This window comes from Lampetra fluviatilis, chromosome 16 (assembly GCF_964198595.1).
Source record: "Lampetra fluviatilis chromosome 16, kcLamFluv1.1, whole genome shotgun sequence".
NCBI lineage: Eukaryota > Metazoa > Chordata > Hyperoartia > Petromyzontiformes > Petromyzontidae > Lampetra > Lampetra fluviatilis.
In genome coordinates, this window is record NC_136290.1 from 4,013,606 (window position 1) to 4,034,968 (window position 21,363).

The 21,363-nt window shown below is 47.9% G+C and overlaps 1 protein-coding gene across 1 annotated transcript in view; it reads right to left on the reverse strand.

The window, feature by feature from the left end:
* LOC144936437 (inositol 1,4,5-triphosphate receptor associated 1-like) overlaps positions 1-21,363 on the reverse strand; it is a 104,395-nt gene that overhangs the window by 23,398 nt on the left and 59,634 nt on the right. Inside the window, exons 7-12 of the mRNA XM_078863487.1 lie at positions 20,878-20,984; positions 18,405-18,478; positions 17,427-17,603; positions 17,138-17,206; positions 13,612-13,707; positions 5,144-5,181 (exon numbers count right to left, since the gene is read on the reverse strand). Coding sequence (XP_078719613.1) covers positions 5,144-5,181; positions 13,612-13,707; positions 17,138-17,206; positions 17,427-17,603; positions 18,405-18,478; positions 20,878-20,984 — 561 coding nt within the window. The remainder of the gene's footprint in view (positions 1-5,143; positions 5,182-13,611; positions 13,708-17,137; positions 17,207-17,426; positions 17,604-18,404; positions 18,479-20,877; positions 20,985-21,363) is intronic.

The window sequence follows — 21,363 nt, forward strand, 5'->3', positions numbered from 1 at the left end:
TAGGAATGTGTAAATTTTACCAGTGGCTCGGGGCTGTAAATGGGAAATGAACAACGCCTCAACGGCCATTTCAGCCGCAGGTCGCTTGTTTTTTTGTTGTAAACGCCAATGACTATCGTATCCCCGCCTGCCTCACATCACACGGTGGTACACCGCAGCAGACATACACTTGGCAACGTTCACTCCAAGGAGAACTTATCAGCGAAATGTGTATTGCAACCTTAGCTGTACGCACTTGTATAAAAAAAGTTATATTTTTTTAAAATCAAGTAACGTCATATAGTTGTCATGACTAAACATTCTTAACATCGTACACACTATGTATGTTTAACATTTTCATATCTTAAGTGCTGATTTATGCAGTGTACTACATACTGGAATTTGCAGAACGACGGTAAATTAATAAGTTTGTTCTACCTGAAACGCCTCTCAACAGGAACTCGATGCAGTCTTTATAATAAAAAAAAACACACACGCAAGTATTCCTCTTTTGCAATCAGATATGGGGAGACTAAAATAGTATTCTGCCAGTTCCACCGACATCTCTGACCGATCTCGGACTGGATATCCCACACGGGAAATCCAACTCCCACAAGAAAACAAGCACAAAAAGGACTGAAACAGAATGCGATGTGGTAAAATCAGCAATAAAATCCACCCCCTCCCCCCCCCCACGAGATCAGTGATGAATCCGCTCGAGACGATGATCCTGAACAACAGCCCGAAGGCCAACTCCCGAGTTCACGCTCACATCCTGGGTCAGGAAAATTTGCTTCAAGTGGGGGGGGGGGGGATTTGCGGTGGTCGGTATTAACAGGGCCGATTTGTCGATTTGTTGTTTGTGAGTTAAGTTTTCTTTCTATTTGTTTTTATATTTTTTTTTTACCAGGTGAGGCCCACTGAGCTATGTAGCTCTTTTTCGGAAGCGACCTGACCATCACAAATGATAACTCAACAAAGTGGCTTCTCATTGTGTGGAAATTTACACCCGCGAAGAACTCTAAACGCACGTTTCTAAACCTGGAGGGGAAACCCGGAGGACCCGGAGAAACATCCACGCAAGCAGGGGGGAGAAAGACCATAAAAACTCCAAATATACAACAGGCGTCAAGAGTCAGGATCGAACCCATGACCTCCTGTATGCCAGGCGAGGGAGTTAACATCTTGCCACAAGGTTCAACGGTGAAAGGTGCGTGTCGATGGGTGGCAGAGGGGCACCCATGTGATCATGCGGGTAAAGCCTGGCAACAACACGGAGGCCTCACTAGAGGCCCCAGTAAAGTAAACAATCCCTCTGCAGAAAATGATTTAATGACTTAAATCCATCTATCTTCATCTCGCAAAAATATAACACGACACTAAAGAGCAGGACCAATAAGGCAGAGTGCTTTATAATCACAAAACAACGCATCTTACCCAAGCTGATGTGGGTTACAAACATCGCAGATCATATTATCCGTGTTGTCTGAAAATTTACTCGATACATCCATGAAAAAAATCTAAGGATAATTGCAGATAATAGGGACTCGGATAATAGGAGTTTTCACGTATCCTATAGGCTCTGGTGATAATTGAGTTATGGGCAATAGCCTCATGGGTAAGAGGACGTGTACTGCATTAAACTAAAATCTAAAAAAAAAATGCAATGGTTATTTTATCGTAGAGCCCGTTGGTGTTTTTTTAAGCTTCTCAAGAATTCTCTAAAATTCCACATGTACAAAAACACGAGGTGTGTTTTACAGTGCCTCGACAAGTTCATAAACTGTGGGATTCATACAGAGCAGACTCTCTTGCGAGGAAAGATCACGACACGGCCACCAGTCGGGAACCTGTGAATGATCATCCTTGCGCAGGAATTTTAGAATACACAACTGAGGTTTTACATTTTACTTTTGCCGCAGCAAAATATGTGGATTTCTAACCGTTAATTGTACCTGTTTAACCCAATGAGACGCATTATTATCAGTTTATCACAATCTACGTAACTTTCTGCTGAATGTCCACTAGCTAACCAGTGCCTCATTTTCAGAACTCAAAATTTATTTAAAACAATAAGCTTTAAGTCCACGAGTGGATCTGAAAGTGTCACCACTTGTTCGTCACGTGACGTTGTACACGTGATGCCTCTATTCACTGCAGTGAAATTGTACTCACGGTAAGTGGGCAACAACACGTGGAAATAATAATATATATTATTTGATGAAGCTGGTTTTAATTACTGGCGAAACGTCTTACTCAGATTGTAAATGCTGTGGCTTTGCTCCCCAACACACCGGTGTGCTGTACTTGCTTGTCTGGCATGTTCTGTTTACGTGACAACCCTTACTAGTTGGCTGTGTCGGGTGGTGGCGTGTTTTAACGACACATTTATATATTTACGTGATCTAACCCAAAAAACTGTATTATGGAATATATATTGTTTTCCAAACTATTTAAATTCATAGCCAGGAACGAAAAAGGGAATAAATAATATATCCATATTTTTTTAAATAGCTTCAAAACAACAACAAAAATATATGTGGACCATTACAACTTAAACTTTCGTTTTTTTGTTTAAGAACATTTCTTTGCTACGGCTTCAATGACAATGCAACTGAAAACCGATTGGTAGTTCACTAATGTTATAATACCCTCATGTTTAAACACGTAATTTATTTAAATCATGTTGTGTGTTTGACGAATCGTACATTGAAAAGGTAAAATGATGAATGGGGTACTCGGTGTTCTGCCCAAGTGAAGGCGTTGTCAAAACATCCCCCATGGAAAAAAATGGGCAGCGCTTAACCGCTTCGTCACAAACCACGGAAGATATAGGCACTTGGTGTGTACAAGTGGAGACTACAAGACTCTCTCTCTCTGCTGTCTATGTGCCACTGTGAATACGAACACTAAACCAAGACCAAGATAACTTCGCAATGCAACACAAATATAGATTTGAAGGTGGTGAGTCGGTCGATGGGCGAGTGTATAGGTGGGTGAGTAAATTAGTGGGTGGGTGAGTAAATTAGTGGGTGGGTGAGTAAATTAGTGGGTGGGTGAGTAAATTAGTGGGTGGGTGAGTAAATTAGTGGGTGGGTGAGTAAATTAGTGGGTGGGTGAGTAGATTAGTGGGTGGGTGAGTAAATTAGTGGGTGGGTGGGTGAGTAAATTAGTGGGTAGGTGAGTGGGCGAGTAAATTAGTGGGTAGGTGAGTGGGCAAGTGGGTGAGTGACTGAATGGTAGGTGGATGGGTGAGTGGGGGAGCACTCACCCATCTACCTACGAAGCTTCAGGTCCTCCTGGCCACGGTCATTCCCTCTCTTCTCTACGCTTGCGAAACCTGGACCCCCCTAATTGAACATCTTCGCCGGTTAGAAACATTTAGGCTGATCTGCCTACGATCCATCTTGGGTTTAACCAGGATGGATTGTGTGAGGAGCTCACATATCCTTGAAAGATGTGGACAAAGTCCCATCGCTAAGCTCCTCCGGCAGGCAAGGCTGTGTTGGCTGGGCCATGTAGCCCGCATACCCAGCCTCCGCATGCCTAAACAGCTTTTGTTTAGCTGGATCGAGGGGGCTAAACGGGCGTGGCACGGGCTAGAGAAGACATGGACTGATATGGTACAGGAGGATGTGGAGCTGAGTGGACTTGCCGATGACTGGTACCAGCGGCGTCAAGATCGGCCTCAGTGGAGGAGACTCGTGAAGGACGCTACAGGGTAGTTGGAGGAAGTCGCCCTCCAATAACAATGGAGGGGGGAGGAGCGACTCTCACAACAATGAGCAGAGCGCCGGGTGGCTAAAGCACAGCAAGTTGGCACAGTAGGGGGCACAGGTGGTGCATCAGCCAGTCGACCCGTGGCACCTGGTTCTGCTCCGTGACCTCCTGTCAGCGGGCATTCGACACTTCACGTGGCCTCAAGGTGCACATGGCCTGGCACAAGCGTCGTAAGGACGTCACCGCCACTTAGTGGCGAATGGCGGTTGTTGTTGTTGAGGGAGTAAGTTGGCGAGTGGGTGGGTGTGTCGGATTTGGTTCTGGCTACCCAACCCCTCGTGTGCCGTTCCGGAATCATAGGTGCTCGTTAACAGCACTTGCTCCAACTGTCAGTTAAAGGTATATGGGGGGGGGGGGGTCTTTGTCTGTGTAGGCGAGTGAGTGGGTAAGTGGTTGATTGGGTGAGTAGATGGTTGTATGGGTGAGTGAGTGAGTGGGTGAGTGAGTGAGCAAATAGGTGAGTGTTGTAGGTGAGTGGGTGGGTGGGTGTGTAGATGATTGAGTGAGTGGGTGAGTGAGTGGGTGAGTGAGTGGGTGGGTGAGTGAGTGAGTGGGCAAATGGGTGAGTGTTGTAGGTGAGTGAGTGGGTGTGTAGATGATTGAGGAAGTGAGTGAGTGCATGAGTAAGCGCGCGTGTGTGCTACTATTCATGTGGGGGACGGTGGCTCTGCGGTTGTGGGTATGTGGGAGGGAGCGTGAGTGGGTGGATGGATCAACAATTCACCAACCCTAATATTGAACAATTAAATGGCTAAATCACTTAGAAACGAATCTCCAATCGTCGCTCTTCATTTGGCCATAGGAAATAACGCAATAGGACAGGTTCAATCATTCCACCCCATCAGTGGTCAACGCAGAGTAACTCCTGGTCAGGCAATCGACACTGCGTGTTAATTTAAGGAAGGCACGCTTCTGGAAGTCACTTTAAAGTTGGCATTTCACTCATCTGACCCAAAACAAATTCACTTTCAAAGGCGAGACGCCCCCCACGTGAGATGGAACAACAACCACTCCATCTCCAGCCCCCGTGGATTCCCCCGACCACCGTCTCACACCGTCGAGGTTTTTTTTTTTTTCACCACGGCCCAGCACCAACGACGACAGATCGTTCGAAGCTAAAACTTCTCCAGGAGCGCCGTAAAACGTCTAGTAAAAAAAAAAGTGCGACTGGGGAATGAAACGTCCGGTGCTTTGTGACAAGCTGCTGGTGTCCACGGATCACACGTTGGAGAGATTTACAGCATTGCGCACCTCCAATTAGCACGGTTGGCTACGTACGGTGCGAAAAAAGTTCAACGTACGTACAACCACAGCGCCTCCGATTAGCGCGGCTGGTTACGTGCAGTGCAAAAGAAGTCCAACATACATACAAGATGCTACTCACCGTCTCGACCAGGGACTTGGGGCCTTTCTTGATTCCACCTGCAGGAGGAGATAGAGACCTCGCATTAACACCACCAGGGGGGGGGGAGGAAGAACGGCTAGCGCCATCTCATCAGCGCGGTATCGTGGCTCATTTGTGGCGAGCACTTTGTGTGTAACGAGCGCGGCTACGACTCACATCGGTGGCGAGTGGTATCTGAACCAGTCCTGGACTCCCCACCCCTTCACGAACCTCGACTTAACAGCGCGGTGAAGTATGGTCAAACAACCGCCACGGTTAACATTGCGTGGAGTGGCCTTTGTGCAGCAGCGGATTGACAAAGGCTTGTACGTATTGTCACGTGGTTACAATAATTATAGATGTTTTTTTTATTTGGAACGCGTCACCACACAATATTCGCTCACTCGAAGAGACAGAGAGGACGACGCAGAGGTGCGAGGAGGAACCACAGACCAGAGGTCGCAACCGGGTACCCGATACCCGTACCCTACCCGATACCCGGCTACCCGTACCCGGCCGGGTACGGGTACCCATTTGCGACCCTGGTACGGCAGGGTACGGGTATGGGTAAGGAATCAAAACCCGTTTGCGACCTCTACCACAGACACGCAGGAAGGCAGCCGTGCGACGAGCCATTGCCAACAACTGCCCAAGCTCTGCAGTCCTCTATATATATCGAAGCGTTATTGGCGAATTAATGAGCGTTTACATGTGGGGAGGAAACCGGAGCGCCTGGAGAAAGCCCACGCGAGTGAGAAGCAAACAGATGGAACTGCTGGAGGGGCACGTTTTGTTGCTGTCCGCGCACGGGAGGGGAGGGACGGGAGTTCCACGACGTTTGTGCGATCCACCAACCCTCGCTGCCGCCACGGTGCTGGACCAGAGGCTTGTGGAGCGACCACCGCCCCAGCTCAATCGCACCATCGGTCAGGGCAAGAGGCAATGATAGCCCGTGGGTTAATCTCAGAGAGCTCAGGAGAGTGCTATCCAGGATCTCAGCAGTAGGCTGTCCCTGACACGACCATTGGCTCTCCGCGCCTCTCAGCTCCCTAGAATGTCTCGTTTTTCACCTCGAGATAGACTTCACAGCTCTCACGACTTGCCTCGCACTCTGCGAGGATGGATACTGAACGAAATTGAGATTTAGCAGCAAATGCCACGGATAATTATCTTGCAACCCTCAATGGTTATGCCTCGCGCTCAGCTCCCCCCCCCCCCGCCAGCACTGCCTATCAAGCGCGTAGAGTCTCTCTTGACGCTGTTAGCCCTGGTGAAGACACTGTTGATACCATCCGGCACGCGCGTGGCAGATTGGGCACGCGCGGTCATTACCGCAGAAGCCAAAAACCACGATAGGCGCGCGCACACGTATCGTCGGCTCGCCCTCCGTGAGGTGGGACTGATTGTCACGATTTGGCGATCGCAATGTTTCGCTGCGTTATTATTCCATAGGAACACGGACGTCGCCGAGGGCGGTGCAAGTCACGAGCACGTGTCCGTCTGGTGGCACTCGGCCTCGACCGCGCTACCACAGAACGGGGTTCCCGATCGGGAGCAGCAGATTCACGGGGAAGGGGAACAAACAGCACTTGCCCCAACGGTGTGTGAAGGCTACACGGGGGATCTTTGTATGACACCAGCGCACACATCCTGCGATGAGATGCGACAATGACGACGGGAACGCACCCCCCGATTGCCACGTTTGGCTACGTACGGTGCGAAAGAAGCTCGAAACACATGCGAGAGGGAAGGGGTGGGGGGATAATGTAAGGAAATGAAACAAGAACTAAAGTAACGTAAGCGCGATGTCTGGGTGCATCCTTCTTATTTTCTCCCTCGGAGCAACGGTCCTCAGGTGCCGACTACAAAGTGTCAGTGTCAGGAGTCCGTGGCGATGACTTTCAAACACAAGAACACGATTTTAACGATGGTCCACGGCGTACCAATTTGTGTCGACCGTTTTGTACGGCATCTCATTTTATATTTACAGAGTGCCTTCGCCCGAGGCGTCTGACCAAAGGAAACAAGCCGGAGACAAAATAAGAATTATTGAGGTGGTAAGCAGTGGGAGGGGGGAGATGAGGAGAATGGGGAAACCAGAAAAGAGGTGAGGCTTTACGAGCCTCGCCTCGACTCGCTGCCTCATTTGTATTTGCTCATCACATCTGAACTGCCCGATGTCACTTGCCCAGTCACGTGTGTGCCGTCTCTCCTCGTCCGTGGTTTCCGTCTCAAGCGATTGAGCCAATCCTGTTTGTACACCTCGTCTCACCTCGCCCGTCTCGTCTGCAGTGATCGCGTTTGTATTGTTTAATCTGTACCGCACACACAGTCCGGTCTTCTGTCTGCCCCTGTCGTTTACTCTGTCTCAATTTAGACTTTCTGTTTTGTCTCGCTTATTCCATCTCGTTCATTCTATTTAGCACGAAGGAAAGCGACTGCATGAGTTTAAAGCAATGGATTCCTCAGCGCGTGATTTGATTCATGCACTGCGAGTGGTTGGGTAATCCCTCTCAAATGCTCCCTCGGGTTTAACCCAATTGTGCTCTGTGTGTCAAGTCGGGGGATAAAGAATACATTTGTATTCCTGGTTCTTTCGGTAAAGTCACGTAGAAGGGAAATAATAAAATAATATTTATATAATATAGTTTTATATTAATCTTATTTTATTATTTCCCTTATATGTGACTTTACCGAAAGAACCAAGAATATGAATCCCTGCAGTCACGAAAGCTTTAAATCAAGATTTAATCCATTTGTAGTTCTCGCAGAGCAGTGCAACCATTCGTGCTAGAGACCGGCCCGCGGAAGCGGATACCGCAGAGCTACTGCTGACATCTCGTCATGTGACCTGGTCTACACGGTCAAAGGGAGATTTCATATTTAACTCTTCCAGCTGAAACTTAGGAAAAAAATAATGCAGAATCAATGTTGATGTGATATGGTTTTGTTGCAGTCATTGGTGACCGATTTGAAGCTTTCGTGACTGCAAGGATTCATACTCTTAGTTCTTTCGGTAAAGTCACGTAGGTAAAAAATTTAATTAAAATAAAAAAAAAATAAAGTAATAAACATTATTTTATTTTTTATTAATTTTAAGTCACGTAGGTAAAAAAATTAAATTAAAATTAATAAAAAAATAAAATAAAGTAATAAACATGATTTTATTTTTTATTAATTTTAATTTCAATTTTTACCTACGTGACCTTTTTCGAAATATTGGTGACCAGGCCGAGTCTTATCAACTCACTCCGCTCGATGACCCGGTCGGATCCCTGGCGAATTGCCTGGATCAGGATTCCGACGCAGGATCTCAGCAGTGTCGGCTCAGCGCTCTGAACTCTGGGCCACTGTGCCAGTTCTCGAATCAATTTCAACAAATCAATGTAAGCAAGTATGTATGTGTGTGTGTTGAACTTCCTTCACACCGTACGTAGCCAAACGTACTAATCAGAGGTACGGGGGAAGACCAACAAACGAAACACAAAAAAGCAGCGCTAAAGAAATTAGTTTTCAATCTCCAGTGGCTTCCTAATATCGGAAGGAAGAGCATTCCAGACGGCCGCAGAAGCGCATCTGAAAGTGCACGGTGCAGTGACCGTCTTTGTTCGAAGGCCAGCAGCCAAAAGCCGCAGCTGCGAGGATGACCGGAGTTGGCAGTGATGGTTCATGCTCCTGGACGAGATCAGTGATCATGCCTCATTCCATGCCTAATGCTGAGCAATGCCCCTCCTGATCACTCCGTGGTTGGGTAATCCCTCTTGGACTTCACGACTGACAAAGGCCGTCTTTGGGCAGAGACACATTGGGGCCCATGGGACGCAGAACCAAAAGAATAGTCATCAGAGTCATTGTGGAGAACATAAATAACAAAATATATAAGCAGACAATACGTCTCTTTCATGTTATCGGTCTCTCTATGTAAGAAAAAAATTAAACGTTTTTTTTTTGCACAACCCATCAAGGTCCCACGGCCATCTGGGAGTGCATCACGTCAGCCGCGGTGATGTAGTGCTGTTTGCACGGAATCACTGCAGAAGAGCGTGCGGCCGAGGGGTTCTGTAATTTGTTATTTTCTACGTGGAGAGGCTGGTATACCAAAACGACGTATTTGTCTGCTTATCTATTTTGTTGCTTGCAGATGAGGGCAAGTCCATAGCAGGGCACAGCACGGACCTCCAGGGACTGGAAGAAGATAATGTAGTACACGAATTAATTAACAATGTGCGTTTTGCTACCCCCCTCCCCCCTCCCTTTGATGCTGCTAATCCTGCATAATGCACGGGCATAGTATTGATTTGGAACCCCCCCCGCCCACCTCCTACGCATTTTCCATATGCTGAATTCCTCTTGATATGCAAATTATTTTGTCTAGGCGCTCTTCTTCCCACCTCCCCCCCTCTAACCCAGCTTAAATATACGCTCCAAGCTTGGAGGTGCTTCATTCTTCGCCTGAGGACGGCTGCTTGCGTTGTGGCCGAAACGTCGTGAGAATTGTTTTATTATGTTTTATTTTTATTATTTTATTATTTCCCTTCTACGTGACTTTACCGAAAGAACCAAGAAGAAAAAAATGTGCGTTTTACTGGCATTTTTTAAACTTGCGATTAAGATGTAAAAAACGAGGTGTTTTCCCCACGTACCAACCTACTCAAGTGAGTTCAGTTATTTATAACGCTTGTCAAGATCACGTAGCAGTGCAGTAGTGCAGGACCTTTTTGTTTAACTGCCCGACGACGGGACAGGAATGTTACCGTTGCCGTCTGTTGATACAAACGAAGCTCAGACCAAAACACACTTCTATCCACAAACGTGTCCTTAAAAACCAGCCCTTGGCAATGCAAGTGAGCTTCAGGTCAACCGATCATCCTAAAAGGTGGCTAAGCGACTTCTAAACTTTTCCAGTTACGACCATTTTGAATAAAAGTGGGTGCGAAATTGTCTTCAAAGGCTAAGCGTATTGGCGGTACAACGGTAGTGCGCAATATAAAAAAGCACATTTTTAGCAACCATTATTTAGTTTCCCCGCGATTTACGGGGCGGTGGGGGTGCGTCAAAATCAGATCTCGTGATGTCGAAGCAGTCGGAAGGCGAATGTCGGTTCATATTTTGATTCCAGACTGTTTTATGCTGCACCGGTGTACCGCCAGTTCAACTTTTGGATTATTTTTTCCGCCTTAGGACGATCGCTTGTGTTGCGATCGAAACGTCGTGATGTATATATATTTCTTCTACCTACGTGACTTTACCAAAAAAACCAAAGAGCATAATAGAGGGGTTTTTTGGGTTAGATCGCGTAAATATATAAATGTGTCGTTAAAATCCGCCACCACCCGACACAGCCAACTAGTGAAGGTTGCTTAAAACACACAAACTCAATGCATTCGTCAGCAACACTTTGTGTGGCCTGAAAAAAAAAAGTGTAGACAATAGGTGAGACCCTTTTGGGCAATGGCCCTTTCTGCGTAGCACAAAGATGCATGTCAACAACTAATTTGGTTAACTTTGAAGCATCACTTGGGCATTGTGCAATATTGTCAACATCATTCGCGACGGTACAAATCATATTCTAGGGCGGAATGCGAAGCACGCGCTTTTTTATACTTCTTTAAAATCTGAATGCTGCGATACATTCCATCCAATGGGGGGAGGCGCGGTTAGAAAACGAGAATGGCGTGTCAACTTGAGAGGGTCGTTTGGACGATCGAACGATCCCTGTTAGCGAGCACGACCTTCACGTCTTCTCACGAAAGCGCTTCGTGAAGAAATAACAAAAACAAAAACTCAAACGCCCGTAGTCAAACAACCTTGCCTTAACAGGCAAGGTCTTCAGGCAATGGTCCCATCTGTCACAGAGCACGATATCCAGATCATAACCCGCTGCGCTTCACCGAGAAGGCTCTCAATGGGTTAGCCCCACAATAATTGCAGGAACTGATCCGTGTTGACTCTCCAACGAGGTTCCTGAGATCTGCGGATCGCCTTCTTCTAAGTACACCGAGGTCAAGGCTCTGTCCCTGGGGTGATGGGGCTTTTGCCAGTGCAGCTCCCAGACTAGTGGACAACGCTTTGCCTTTTGGTAGTAAAGACAATCAGAGTCGTTATAGATATTTAAGTCCGTCTTGAAAACTCACCTCTCTAGACTGGCCTTCACACGCTAGTTCTGGCCGTTTACCCTGCATGTTCTGTTTATTTCCTGCTTTCCAAACAAGCTGGCGCATTGGGATCTACGAATGAAATGCGACTTACAAATGTGAATTATCAATACTGCCAACACATTTTCGCCAAATAATTCGTTTTACTCGTGAGAAGTTCGTCACCGAAGGATTTGCCAAATGTGACTTCACAGAGAGACTTAAGTTCTCTGACTTGGGTAACATTGAATGTGTTGGTGTGAGAAAATGTTTGTCTTAAAGTTACCAGGGTGAAAACATGTTTTCATTAAAAAAATAATTACATGCTAAGCCCATAACATGGCATCGGCTCATGATGCGCAAGAATCCACTGCAGGCGGTCCCCGCTCTCATCACACATTCACGATCAAGGTTTTGGCTTAGAGAGCGTAAATATAAATGTGTCGTTAACCCACTGCCACCCGACACAGCCAATTAGTAAGGTTTGGCACGTGAACAAACATGCCGATCAGCTATCACTTCAGCACATCGGTGTGATGGCGACGAGAACCAACAACATTTACAATTGAGCACGACGTTTAGCTGATGATTAACAACAAGCTTCTTCAGGCGATTTGCCAGGATTGTGGTCGCTAAAACCTACGTGTTCATTTGATCCCGGCTTTTACGATGCAATGCATTTCTGTAAACCCCGCCGTCAAAAATCGGACCCCTATTTTCCCATAGATGGTAGAAACTGGAGAAACGTCACTTGCCCTATGTGTTCTTCCTTTTATCAGCCGTATTTAACAGGGTTTAATAGGCATACATCTACAACAACCCTCGAGAATAACAAAAGCTCCACGCCAAGTCACATCGGAAACCAGACCGCCTGTTCAAATACATTCAGAGTCGTGTCGGAAGATGCCCCGTAAATCGATCCATGGTTTGCGTGATATAGACTGCCTGTATTTTATTTTACGCAAATCACATGCAATGGATATTCAGATGTTACATTGTGTCACCCACAGGCGAACTGAGCAAACGAGACGGTGCAAGCGACACAGCACGAGACTAAAAACTAACAACTAAAACTCAACTTGTTTTAATTTTACCAGCTAAGGCCCGCTGAGCTATGTAGCTCTATTTCAGAAGGCCACAAATGATAGCTTGACAAAGTGACTTATCACGGGAAAAATGTATAGCGGCCAAATATACAGGCGTGAGGGTCGGGATCGAACCCACAACCTCCTGTATAGCAGGCAAGGTAGCTAACATCTCACCATCCTAACGAGACGGTAAAAAACTAAATAAAACAGAAGCAATTCTTGAATTGAAACGCGACTCTAAAGCCTGACTATTTAATCAATGACAGGAGAAAGCGAATCATTTCCCACCAAACAAATACAATGTACGTTGGGGGGGTGGCGAATGTTAAACATTGAGCCAGCGCCGTTGACATCCTAAGTTAGAATCTGGACTTGATTATAAACTGGGTTCCCCAGCATAGTGTAGCGAGTTGGTGACTGCACACCAAAAAAACATCATCATATTCAAAGTTGGTTTTGCACTCAATCTGGAAAGAATTGCAGATATGAGAAATAAAAAAAACGGTTTCAATGCAGTGCTTTTAATCTCATGGCAGGGTGTGTGGCGATGCAGGCCTTATACTGTGTGACGGGTAAAAGTTGCCGCGCTTGATGGATTATTCTGGAAAAGTTCCGTGAGATCTCTTCCACAGTCACTCTCTGACATACGGGGTGTGCTGCTCCCAAAGAGTTTCCACGTCAATTCTTCACCTCGTGATGCGATGCCCGTAGCACAATTGAGGTAAACCGAGTAAAAACGGAACGTGCAGCATACATTGCACCTCCGGTTAGCACGGTTGGCTACATATGGTGCGAAAAAAGTTCTACAAACATGCATTAAGATGATTGAGAGTATTTTGCTGCTATGAATTTCAGCGTAATACTCCACTTTGTTGAGTTATCATTTGTAGTCCGGTTGCTTCTGAGAAATAAGTTAATACCTTAGTCGGCGTTACCTGGTAGGATGGGAATAATTTTGTTCAAATGTTTAACGTGTTTGGGTGATTTGTTTACCTTTACTGTACTTTGCACTGCTACCGTGTGTTTGTACTGTCATTGTAACGTTATCACCTGCCCCACACTGGACATCAGCGAAAAAGAGCTTCATGGCTCATCAGATTCCTCCGCTGTAAATACAGATCCTGATTCTGACATACATTGCGCCGATCTGAATTAAAACTAAGCCCGAACAAAAAACCAGAACCGCGGCGAACGACGCTCCAAGCTCCGGGTGTCGCGTGGCCCTGCTCGGAGCCAAACCGTTCACCTTCGGCGGAGGCCCCCGCGGTGCTCGCGGCGCTGTCGAGGCAGGCCGTGGGAGCGCGCAGAGGGGCCACCCGAGCGGGCAGCGGCGGCGAGAGCGCTGGCAACAAAAAACGGCGGCAGGGAGAGGCGTTAAAAGAGGCGGCCCTCCGCACACCCGGCACACGTCAAAGGGTGCGATGCGTTCGAAACTCGCCAGATTCATCGTTAGCGCTGCTGTTTCATGGAGACTTAATTATGCTCGAGTCTCTGTCAGGCCAAGGGCCCTTTATTCGGGCAGGGTGTAAAGTTGAACCCAATAGACCGGCTGACAGACGCACAGTTACAGATCGCTCCCCCCACAGTGCAATTACAAACGAGTCAATCAATCTCTCTGCAACTCTCTCTCTGCTTTGCAGGGCCACTGCTGCCTAGCGCCTTTATCCTGCTGTTGATTTTCCCGCTATTATGTGGCGATAATGACAAGGTGGCGAGTGGCTTTGGCTTGGCCCTTTAAACACTGCTGCCAAAGCAGCCCCTAGAGAGGTGATTTGATTTATTTCTGACGAGTGGTTGCTCTCTTGATACCAATCCCTGCAGATTCAATTTACTATCCTATCGGAGTAGAATGTGACACCTTCTAACTGTGGGTTTTCAAGCTTCAGCTCAAGTCCCACGCGACTGACAAATGTCTGCGGCTTTCATGTTTAAATCAGACACTTTTGAAGGATAACAGGGAATAAGCTCGCATCATCTGAATGCCAGCCAAGTTGTCACTTCGCAAGTTGCTAATGGCAAAGTGAATGCCGTAATTGCACCGTGCGATAATCAACTTAACAGTCGTGTACATTTGCAGACATTTATCAGCGCACTGCAAAATCGTGGCGTTCCCACGCTTATCGGTCATGGCGTTTGTTTGACCATACTTCACCATCCCGGTCAGTGCAAGGTTGGTGATGCGACCGGGTTCAAACATCACTCACTACCGACGTTAGCCGCTTGCCAGGGATTGAACTCGGGTCACCGGGCTTGTAGTGCCACCTAAGGGCCACTGAGCTACACAGCTCTTTTTCAGAAGCGACCTGGCCACAAATGATAGCTCAACGAAGTGGCTTATCACGTGGAAATTTATAGCAGCCAAATACTCTTAATTCGTGTTTGTAAATGTGGAGGGAAAAACCGGAGGACTCGGAAAATAATTCGTGCAACCGCAGGGAGATAGACATGAAAACCCTAAATATTCATATTCTTTGCGTCTTTCGGTAAAGCCACGTAGATAGAAAAAATATCAAAAATCTAAATCACGACATTCGATCGCAATACAAGCAATCGTCTTCACCTGAAGTGGCTTTACCGAAAGACCCAAAGAATATGAATTCCTGCAGTCACGAAAGCTTTAAGCCTAAATATACAGCTTAACACGTGGGCTTTCACGACTAATATTATAAATCAGAGTTTTTTTGGTTTGATCAGAAGGATTTTTCACCAGAACTCTGGCTGTGATCTGATGAGGCTGGTTGTAATTACCGGCGAAACGTCACAGTACTTGAATTGTAAATATTGTGGGTTTACTCTCCAACTAGTCACAAACTGCATGTTTTGTTTACGTGACAAACCTTGCTAATTGGCTATGTCGGGTGGTGGGTTTAACGACACATTTATATGTACGTCATCTACCCAAAACCTTTCTATTATCAAAATATACAGGCGTCAGGATCGGGATCGGGATCGAACCCACGACCTTCTGTATACCAAGCGAGGTAGTTAACATTTCGCCACCCCTCCACCCCTCCACCCCTCCACCCCTCCACCCCTCCACCCCTCCACCCCTCCACCCCTCCACCCCTCCACCCCTCCACCCCTCCACCCCTCCACCCCTCCACCCCTCCACCCCTCCACCCCATGTAAGCGGGCACCCCCTTCCTGTAACGTTAACGCCCCTACGATACCACCTGAGCCCCAGGACCACCCCGCACAAGTGTCTACTTTGGAAGAAGAAGAAGAACCAAGAGAATAACATTCCCAAAAACGTTACATGTGCAGCGTGCCGCTCAGTGACAAGAGCAGCAATGTAGTTGCACACGCTAAATGACCTAATTGCTTCCCTGCCTGCTTCTGGAAAGAACGACGCTGGCAATTAGGGGGCAAAGTATTCGTGCACGTCACCACGTCTTCTATTTGTGGATGAGTTCTCTCCTCGCCAACTGACTCGCACAGTAAACTGTGACCGCTTGGAAACGGGGACACTTATTTATGCTATTTGCAAACATAAACAGACACAGCAGGGTGAATGAGATAACCAATAGAATCATTGCACGTGCTGAGTCATCCCATGTGCAATCTGCCCTGCCAGCCGCCATGGGTGGAGAAGTTATGTTGGCCGATGCAGGTTTTCTCCGCAATGTTTGTCGCTGTCTGTCGCCTGATGAGGCTGGTTGCAATTACCAGCGAAATGAAATGTCACGGTACTCGAATTGTTAACGTTGTGGGTTTACTCTCCAACACAGAACCTATGAGTGCTGAACTAGTAACGAATTGGCACGTTCTGTTTACGTGACAAACCTTACTAATTGGCTGTGTCGGGTGGTGGTGGTGGGTTTTACGAGACATTTATATTTACGCGATCTAACCCAAAATAACCTCTATTATGCTCTTTGGTTCTTTCGGTAAAGTCACGTAGGTAGAAAGAAAAAAAAAATGTATCACGACGTTTTGATCGCAACACAAGCGATCGTCCTAAGGCGAAAAAAATAATCCAGCAGTGGAACTTCTGAACCAGGAAGAACACAGCGGGACAGCTGCTACAACAAGAGGTTATTTATGTTGGCCAAGGGCAAGCAGGCGGGGTCCAAGCTGGAAAGGAATCCCATCCCCGCACGCAAGCACATCAGCTGTGTTAATGGGGGAGATTAGGGGGAGAGAGATGAGAGTACCGTCGCCGCATATGGACAAACAAATGGCGTAACATCTTCAGACTCTCAACTTGGCCGAAACCTCAAGAAACCAGGGTGCCTATGGCACGTTGATGTGGCTATGAAACGTGTGTATGTATGTTTGTTGAACTTCTTTCACACCGTACGTAGCCAACCGTGCTAGTCGGAGATGCGGAGGAAGGACAACAAACTAAACACGAAGCAGTTCTAAAGAAATGAGCTTTCAATTTAGTGCACCGTGGCAATCGAGGTTTAACTGAGGCATGCCGGTGTGGCCATGGCACGGGATTAAGAAGATTACCACCTCTGAGGTTCAAAAACTTGGCCATATAGGAAACAGATTATCTCACAATATCAGAAAAGGAGAAAACTACATGAACACGCATTGACTTGAATTACACAACTGACAAAACTGGGACATTTAATGTCCATGGAAAGGCTTACAGATTTCCCATAACAGCAGTGTTTTCAAAAGTTACACGGATGATCCCGTTTAGCCAGTGGCCGGCTATTGTACAAGGGAGATCCGTGTTGCGTGAGCACAGCGACAACAGAGGACGGTCCTGAGAAAACCAGGGCAGGTGGCAACCCTATCCATCGTGTACGTTGTGAACTTACCTGGTGGTGTGCCAGCCAGAGACGTGCCACATGACGGGAGTGGAAAGGGTGTGGACCGAGGGGACAGACCTGGAATTAAGCAGACTTCGTTACAGGCAAAGCAAAGCAACGGTGCAGGTCAAGTTATGGCGGACGGGGAGCCAGCGAAACTGGTGAGGTCCTCTGCCCATCCCTTCTCCCGTGTCCTCATGCCCCCATCTCCGTGTGCCCCTGCCCCTGTGCCCTCGTGCCATGTACCCCGTGTCCCCATGCCCCCATCTCCGTGTCCCCATGCCCCCCGGTCACGCACCAGGCGAGGACGCCGCCTCGGAGAGGCTGTGCCGTGATCGGCGGCCCGGGCGCGCCAGGAAGCGCTGGCTGGCACGCGACGCGTCCTCCAGGAGCTGCAGGTTACGCCGATGCTCCTCCTCGGCGAGCAGCGGCTCGGGCAGCTCGTCCCGGAGCAGGTCCAGCACTCGGCCATCCTCGTCTCACGCGGCGAGGGGGGGGGGGGTCGTGGACAGAGAGGGTGTGGGCGTCAAACGGGGGCGCGCCGATCGCCGCTCGTGCCACGATCAACGAATGGGAGGTACGGGTTTCAGAAGCCAATCATTGTAAGTGTTCTTCGTTTGCAAGAAGATTCAAGCTGTGGAGCATGATGAGTAACTCTGAAGAACGAAAAAAAGACAACAAATATTTGTGAATTGCTTCGTTTCACAAATACCGTTGTGGCCCTGTGTGTGTGAACTTTGCATATCGAGTGTGGGGAGCGGTAGCGCAGTGGTTAGCGCACTGCGCTATGGAACCAGCGACCCGAGCTCAATTCCCACTCACCACCAAACAGTGACAAATATATGCATCGATGCTGAGCATCCCCTAGGCCGTTTCCGCCTTAAATGAGTGCCTGGCTGTGGTGTGTAAGCATCAGCACTGAGGAGATGGGCGTGGTGCTGGCCACCCAACCAGCCTGTTAGAGGCTATACGGGGTATATTTGCCTTTGTGTATCAAGTGTTTTGTGGTGTAGGCTGCGGCATATTGCTCGTTATTATCTGTGGGTTGCGTCGACTCCAGGTCAGCGCTCTTCACTGCAACACCCGCAGGCCACTGGCGGCCCCTGATGTGTGTCCCCTGACACAACATGCCGCCCTCACACTGATGATGTCTTATCGGCGCAAGTGAAAACGAGCGAAGAACACTGTCCCAGGTGATTTGGCAGTGCCCTTAAAGGCACGGGAGAGAATTGTATCTGCCGTGAAACGAGAAGCTTTGAAGTACCTGCTGTCTTACCGACAGAGGTGATGGAGCTGGACGTCGAGGAACGAGACAGGCGGATGGAACGCCTGTGGTTGAAGCTGTGAGGCCTGCCGGGGAGAGGGGGAAGAGCAGTTCGCAAGCAGCGTTCACGGTCGGTGTCCGCGGCATTATCGACGACATTCCATCCATCGCTCGCAGAAGTATGACGGGGTCGTGACACGCAAATCAACACCCGGCTCCCGCTGAACTTGATTGCTTTGCTTTTTTTGTTTCAAGGGCCGTTAAAGAGCAGCCGCTGAAAGAGCCCACACACTATACGTCAGCTCTCCAGGTTGTGAGCGCTTTATTAAATGCATATTTCTGTTAAAAGTGCAACATGGATCTAAATCGTGCGCCCGAGAGCTGATGACTGGAACCTCTGACCTATTGAACGCAGAGAGCTGAGAGAGATGGCAACTTCTAATGTCTTCAAATGGACGTTCGAACGATGTGTAAACTGGTACGTTAATTCGACATGAAAAGTGGAAGGTCACTTTACGTAACCTTTGACCAACTGTAACTAACGCACCTTTTTAAGGTTGCTTGAGCAGCTTCTAAACGTGATGAGCTAACCCAATTTATAACTTGGGGTAGCAATAGCATCGTAAGGCGTACATTCCACACGTTGAATTGCTTCAGAGAAACGTGTGCTCACATCACAGGATCGTTACATACATTACACCGCAATCATTCTGCAAGCATGCACAAGTTGTTGTGCTCATAAATAGCAGCCTGCTCATCCTTTGGACATGTCCCTCAACCACCACCACCACCATCCCTAACTCCCCTCCCTCGACCTTCCCACCAGTCAGCCAGCAAATGTTGTCTCTGACATAGTGTGATATATATCTCTAACTTACTCACCAGCCTTCTACCCAGTGAACGTGGAACGTTGGGCCGACGTTGCGTCAATGCCGGTCCAATGGTTCCAACCACACGTGCCATCATTGGCCCAGCGTGAACCACAATATCATTCATAATAGAGGGGTTTTTTGGGGGGGATTAGATCGGGTAAATATAAATGTGTCATTAAATCAGCCACTAGCCGACACAGCCAATTAGTAACGTTTGTCACGTAAACAGAACGTGTCATTTCGTTACTAGTACAGCACACCGGTGTGTTGGAAAGTAAACTCACAACATTTACCTTGTTTGAACCACCAATAACCTTGCTGATCTTGTCAAGGAGCATAAACCATCACGCAGGTCATCCTTGCAGCAGCAGCGGCTTTTGGCTGACTATCGAACAAAGACGCTCACCGCATCGTGCGCTTTCAGATGCGCTTCTGCGGCCGTCTGAAACGCTCTCTCTTCCGATATTAGGAAGCCACTGGAGCTATGCACTTGTAAATCAACTAGATTTAAAACTCATTCCTTTGTAACTGCTTTTTGTGTTTAGTTTGCTGTCTTTCCCCTGCACCTCCGATTAGCACGGTTGGCTATGTACGGTGCAGTAAACGTTGCATGTTGACTGAGTCTCTCGTGTTAATCGTGTTGAACACTGCATGTCTTCATGTTGCAAGTTTCCGATCCTCACTAGAGCTGTCGCTACTTGAGATTTGCTCGTGGTACAGGATGAATCGACTTAATGAGGATTGCTTCGATATAATCTTTCACAACGCAATACGAGAACAAGGTGAACTTTCGCGACATGACCTGGTCTTTGCGATACCAGTTACCATTAACTCTGCGATTGTACTTCGCGAATGTTTTCCAGCGTCTTCTCGTGCATTGCTGTACGGGTCTGGCACAAGAAAAGATCGCAAGGCAGCTCCTGCAACTCGAGTTCACTCCACTTGGGTCTGGCATGAGACAATCTGTGACTTGTATAGAACGCACGTGCCGTCAGCTATGCGAGATATAAGCAGTCGATAACAGCCTATAGTTACGCCGGAATATTTCTTTTGCTGAGGACGAATGAATAGGCAAAGGCAGTAGTTATTTATTTACAACTTTTAATTCATGTGCTTTTTTTGCTTTTCTATTTTGTAAATGTGCCGTGAGGAAAGAAAGGGATGGGGAATACGAGACACGACCAATGGTAGTCAAGATAAGACGATATTTTAAGAAAACGGATGATGCAATTATCGCGGAGCTTACATCGTAACAACACGTATCGCAGAATCGCTGCGCCGCCACGACGCTGTTACTTAGTCAACGGGTGACTCTCGCGCCGGCAAACCGTTCCACCGCGAGCACGGCTTTTTGGCGAAACAATTCATTTACGATTTCAATCGTTATGCTTCAGAAGAGAGTTGTTGTTTTGTACTTACTACGGCTCTTGTGAGGTTTAAACCGTGAGTAGGGGGGAAAAAAACCACACAGGCGAGCTGGATTTTAAAAAAGAGTGCCAGGAATTAATCCGGGGCGCCAACCGCGTCAACAGAAGCCGCGTTCAACAAATCCGCGAGGGAAGGTGAAAAAAAAAGAACCCAGCGCATGCAAGGCATGAGGTCGATGCGCTCACATTATTTGAGCCTTGCCGCTCGTGTCGATGCCGGGCGAAGCATCGGAGGCGTCCGATGGACTGGACGGCGTCGCGGCTCCTGGAGGCAGCCGGCTGCGGGCCCCACACTGTGCGGGGGCAGCAGAACAGCGCAAGGGGTGGGTGGGGGGGGTGGGCGTAAGACGCTCGTTCCTCGCACGCACAGGAACCTCTCTGCAGGCAACGTCGCACGTTCTAGCTGAGCGCAAGCCGCCCCGGCGCTCGCGAGGGCAGCTGTACGAGCCGGCAGAGAAGGCTCGTCCACGAGAATATTTGGAGTTAATCACTGCCACAGCAATGAGGCTGCCAACTTTATTTTCCCACAACCCAAGTTTCCGATCGTGGCGTGCGCGCACACGCGCACACGTTGATACATTTGTTAACGTTGTGTATTGATTTGAATCAGAATCTTTCATAATCTGTCTCCTCTAAATATTCCTTCTCTTGTGGTTTGCTTCTACCACTGCG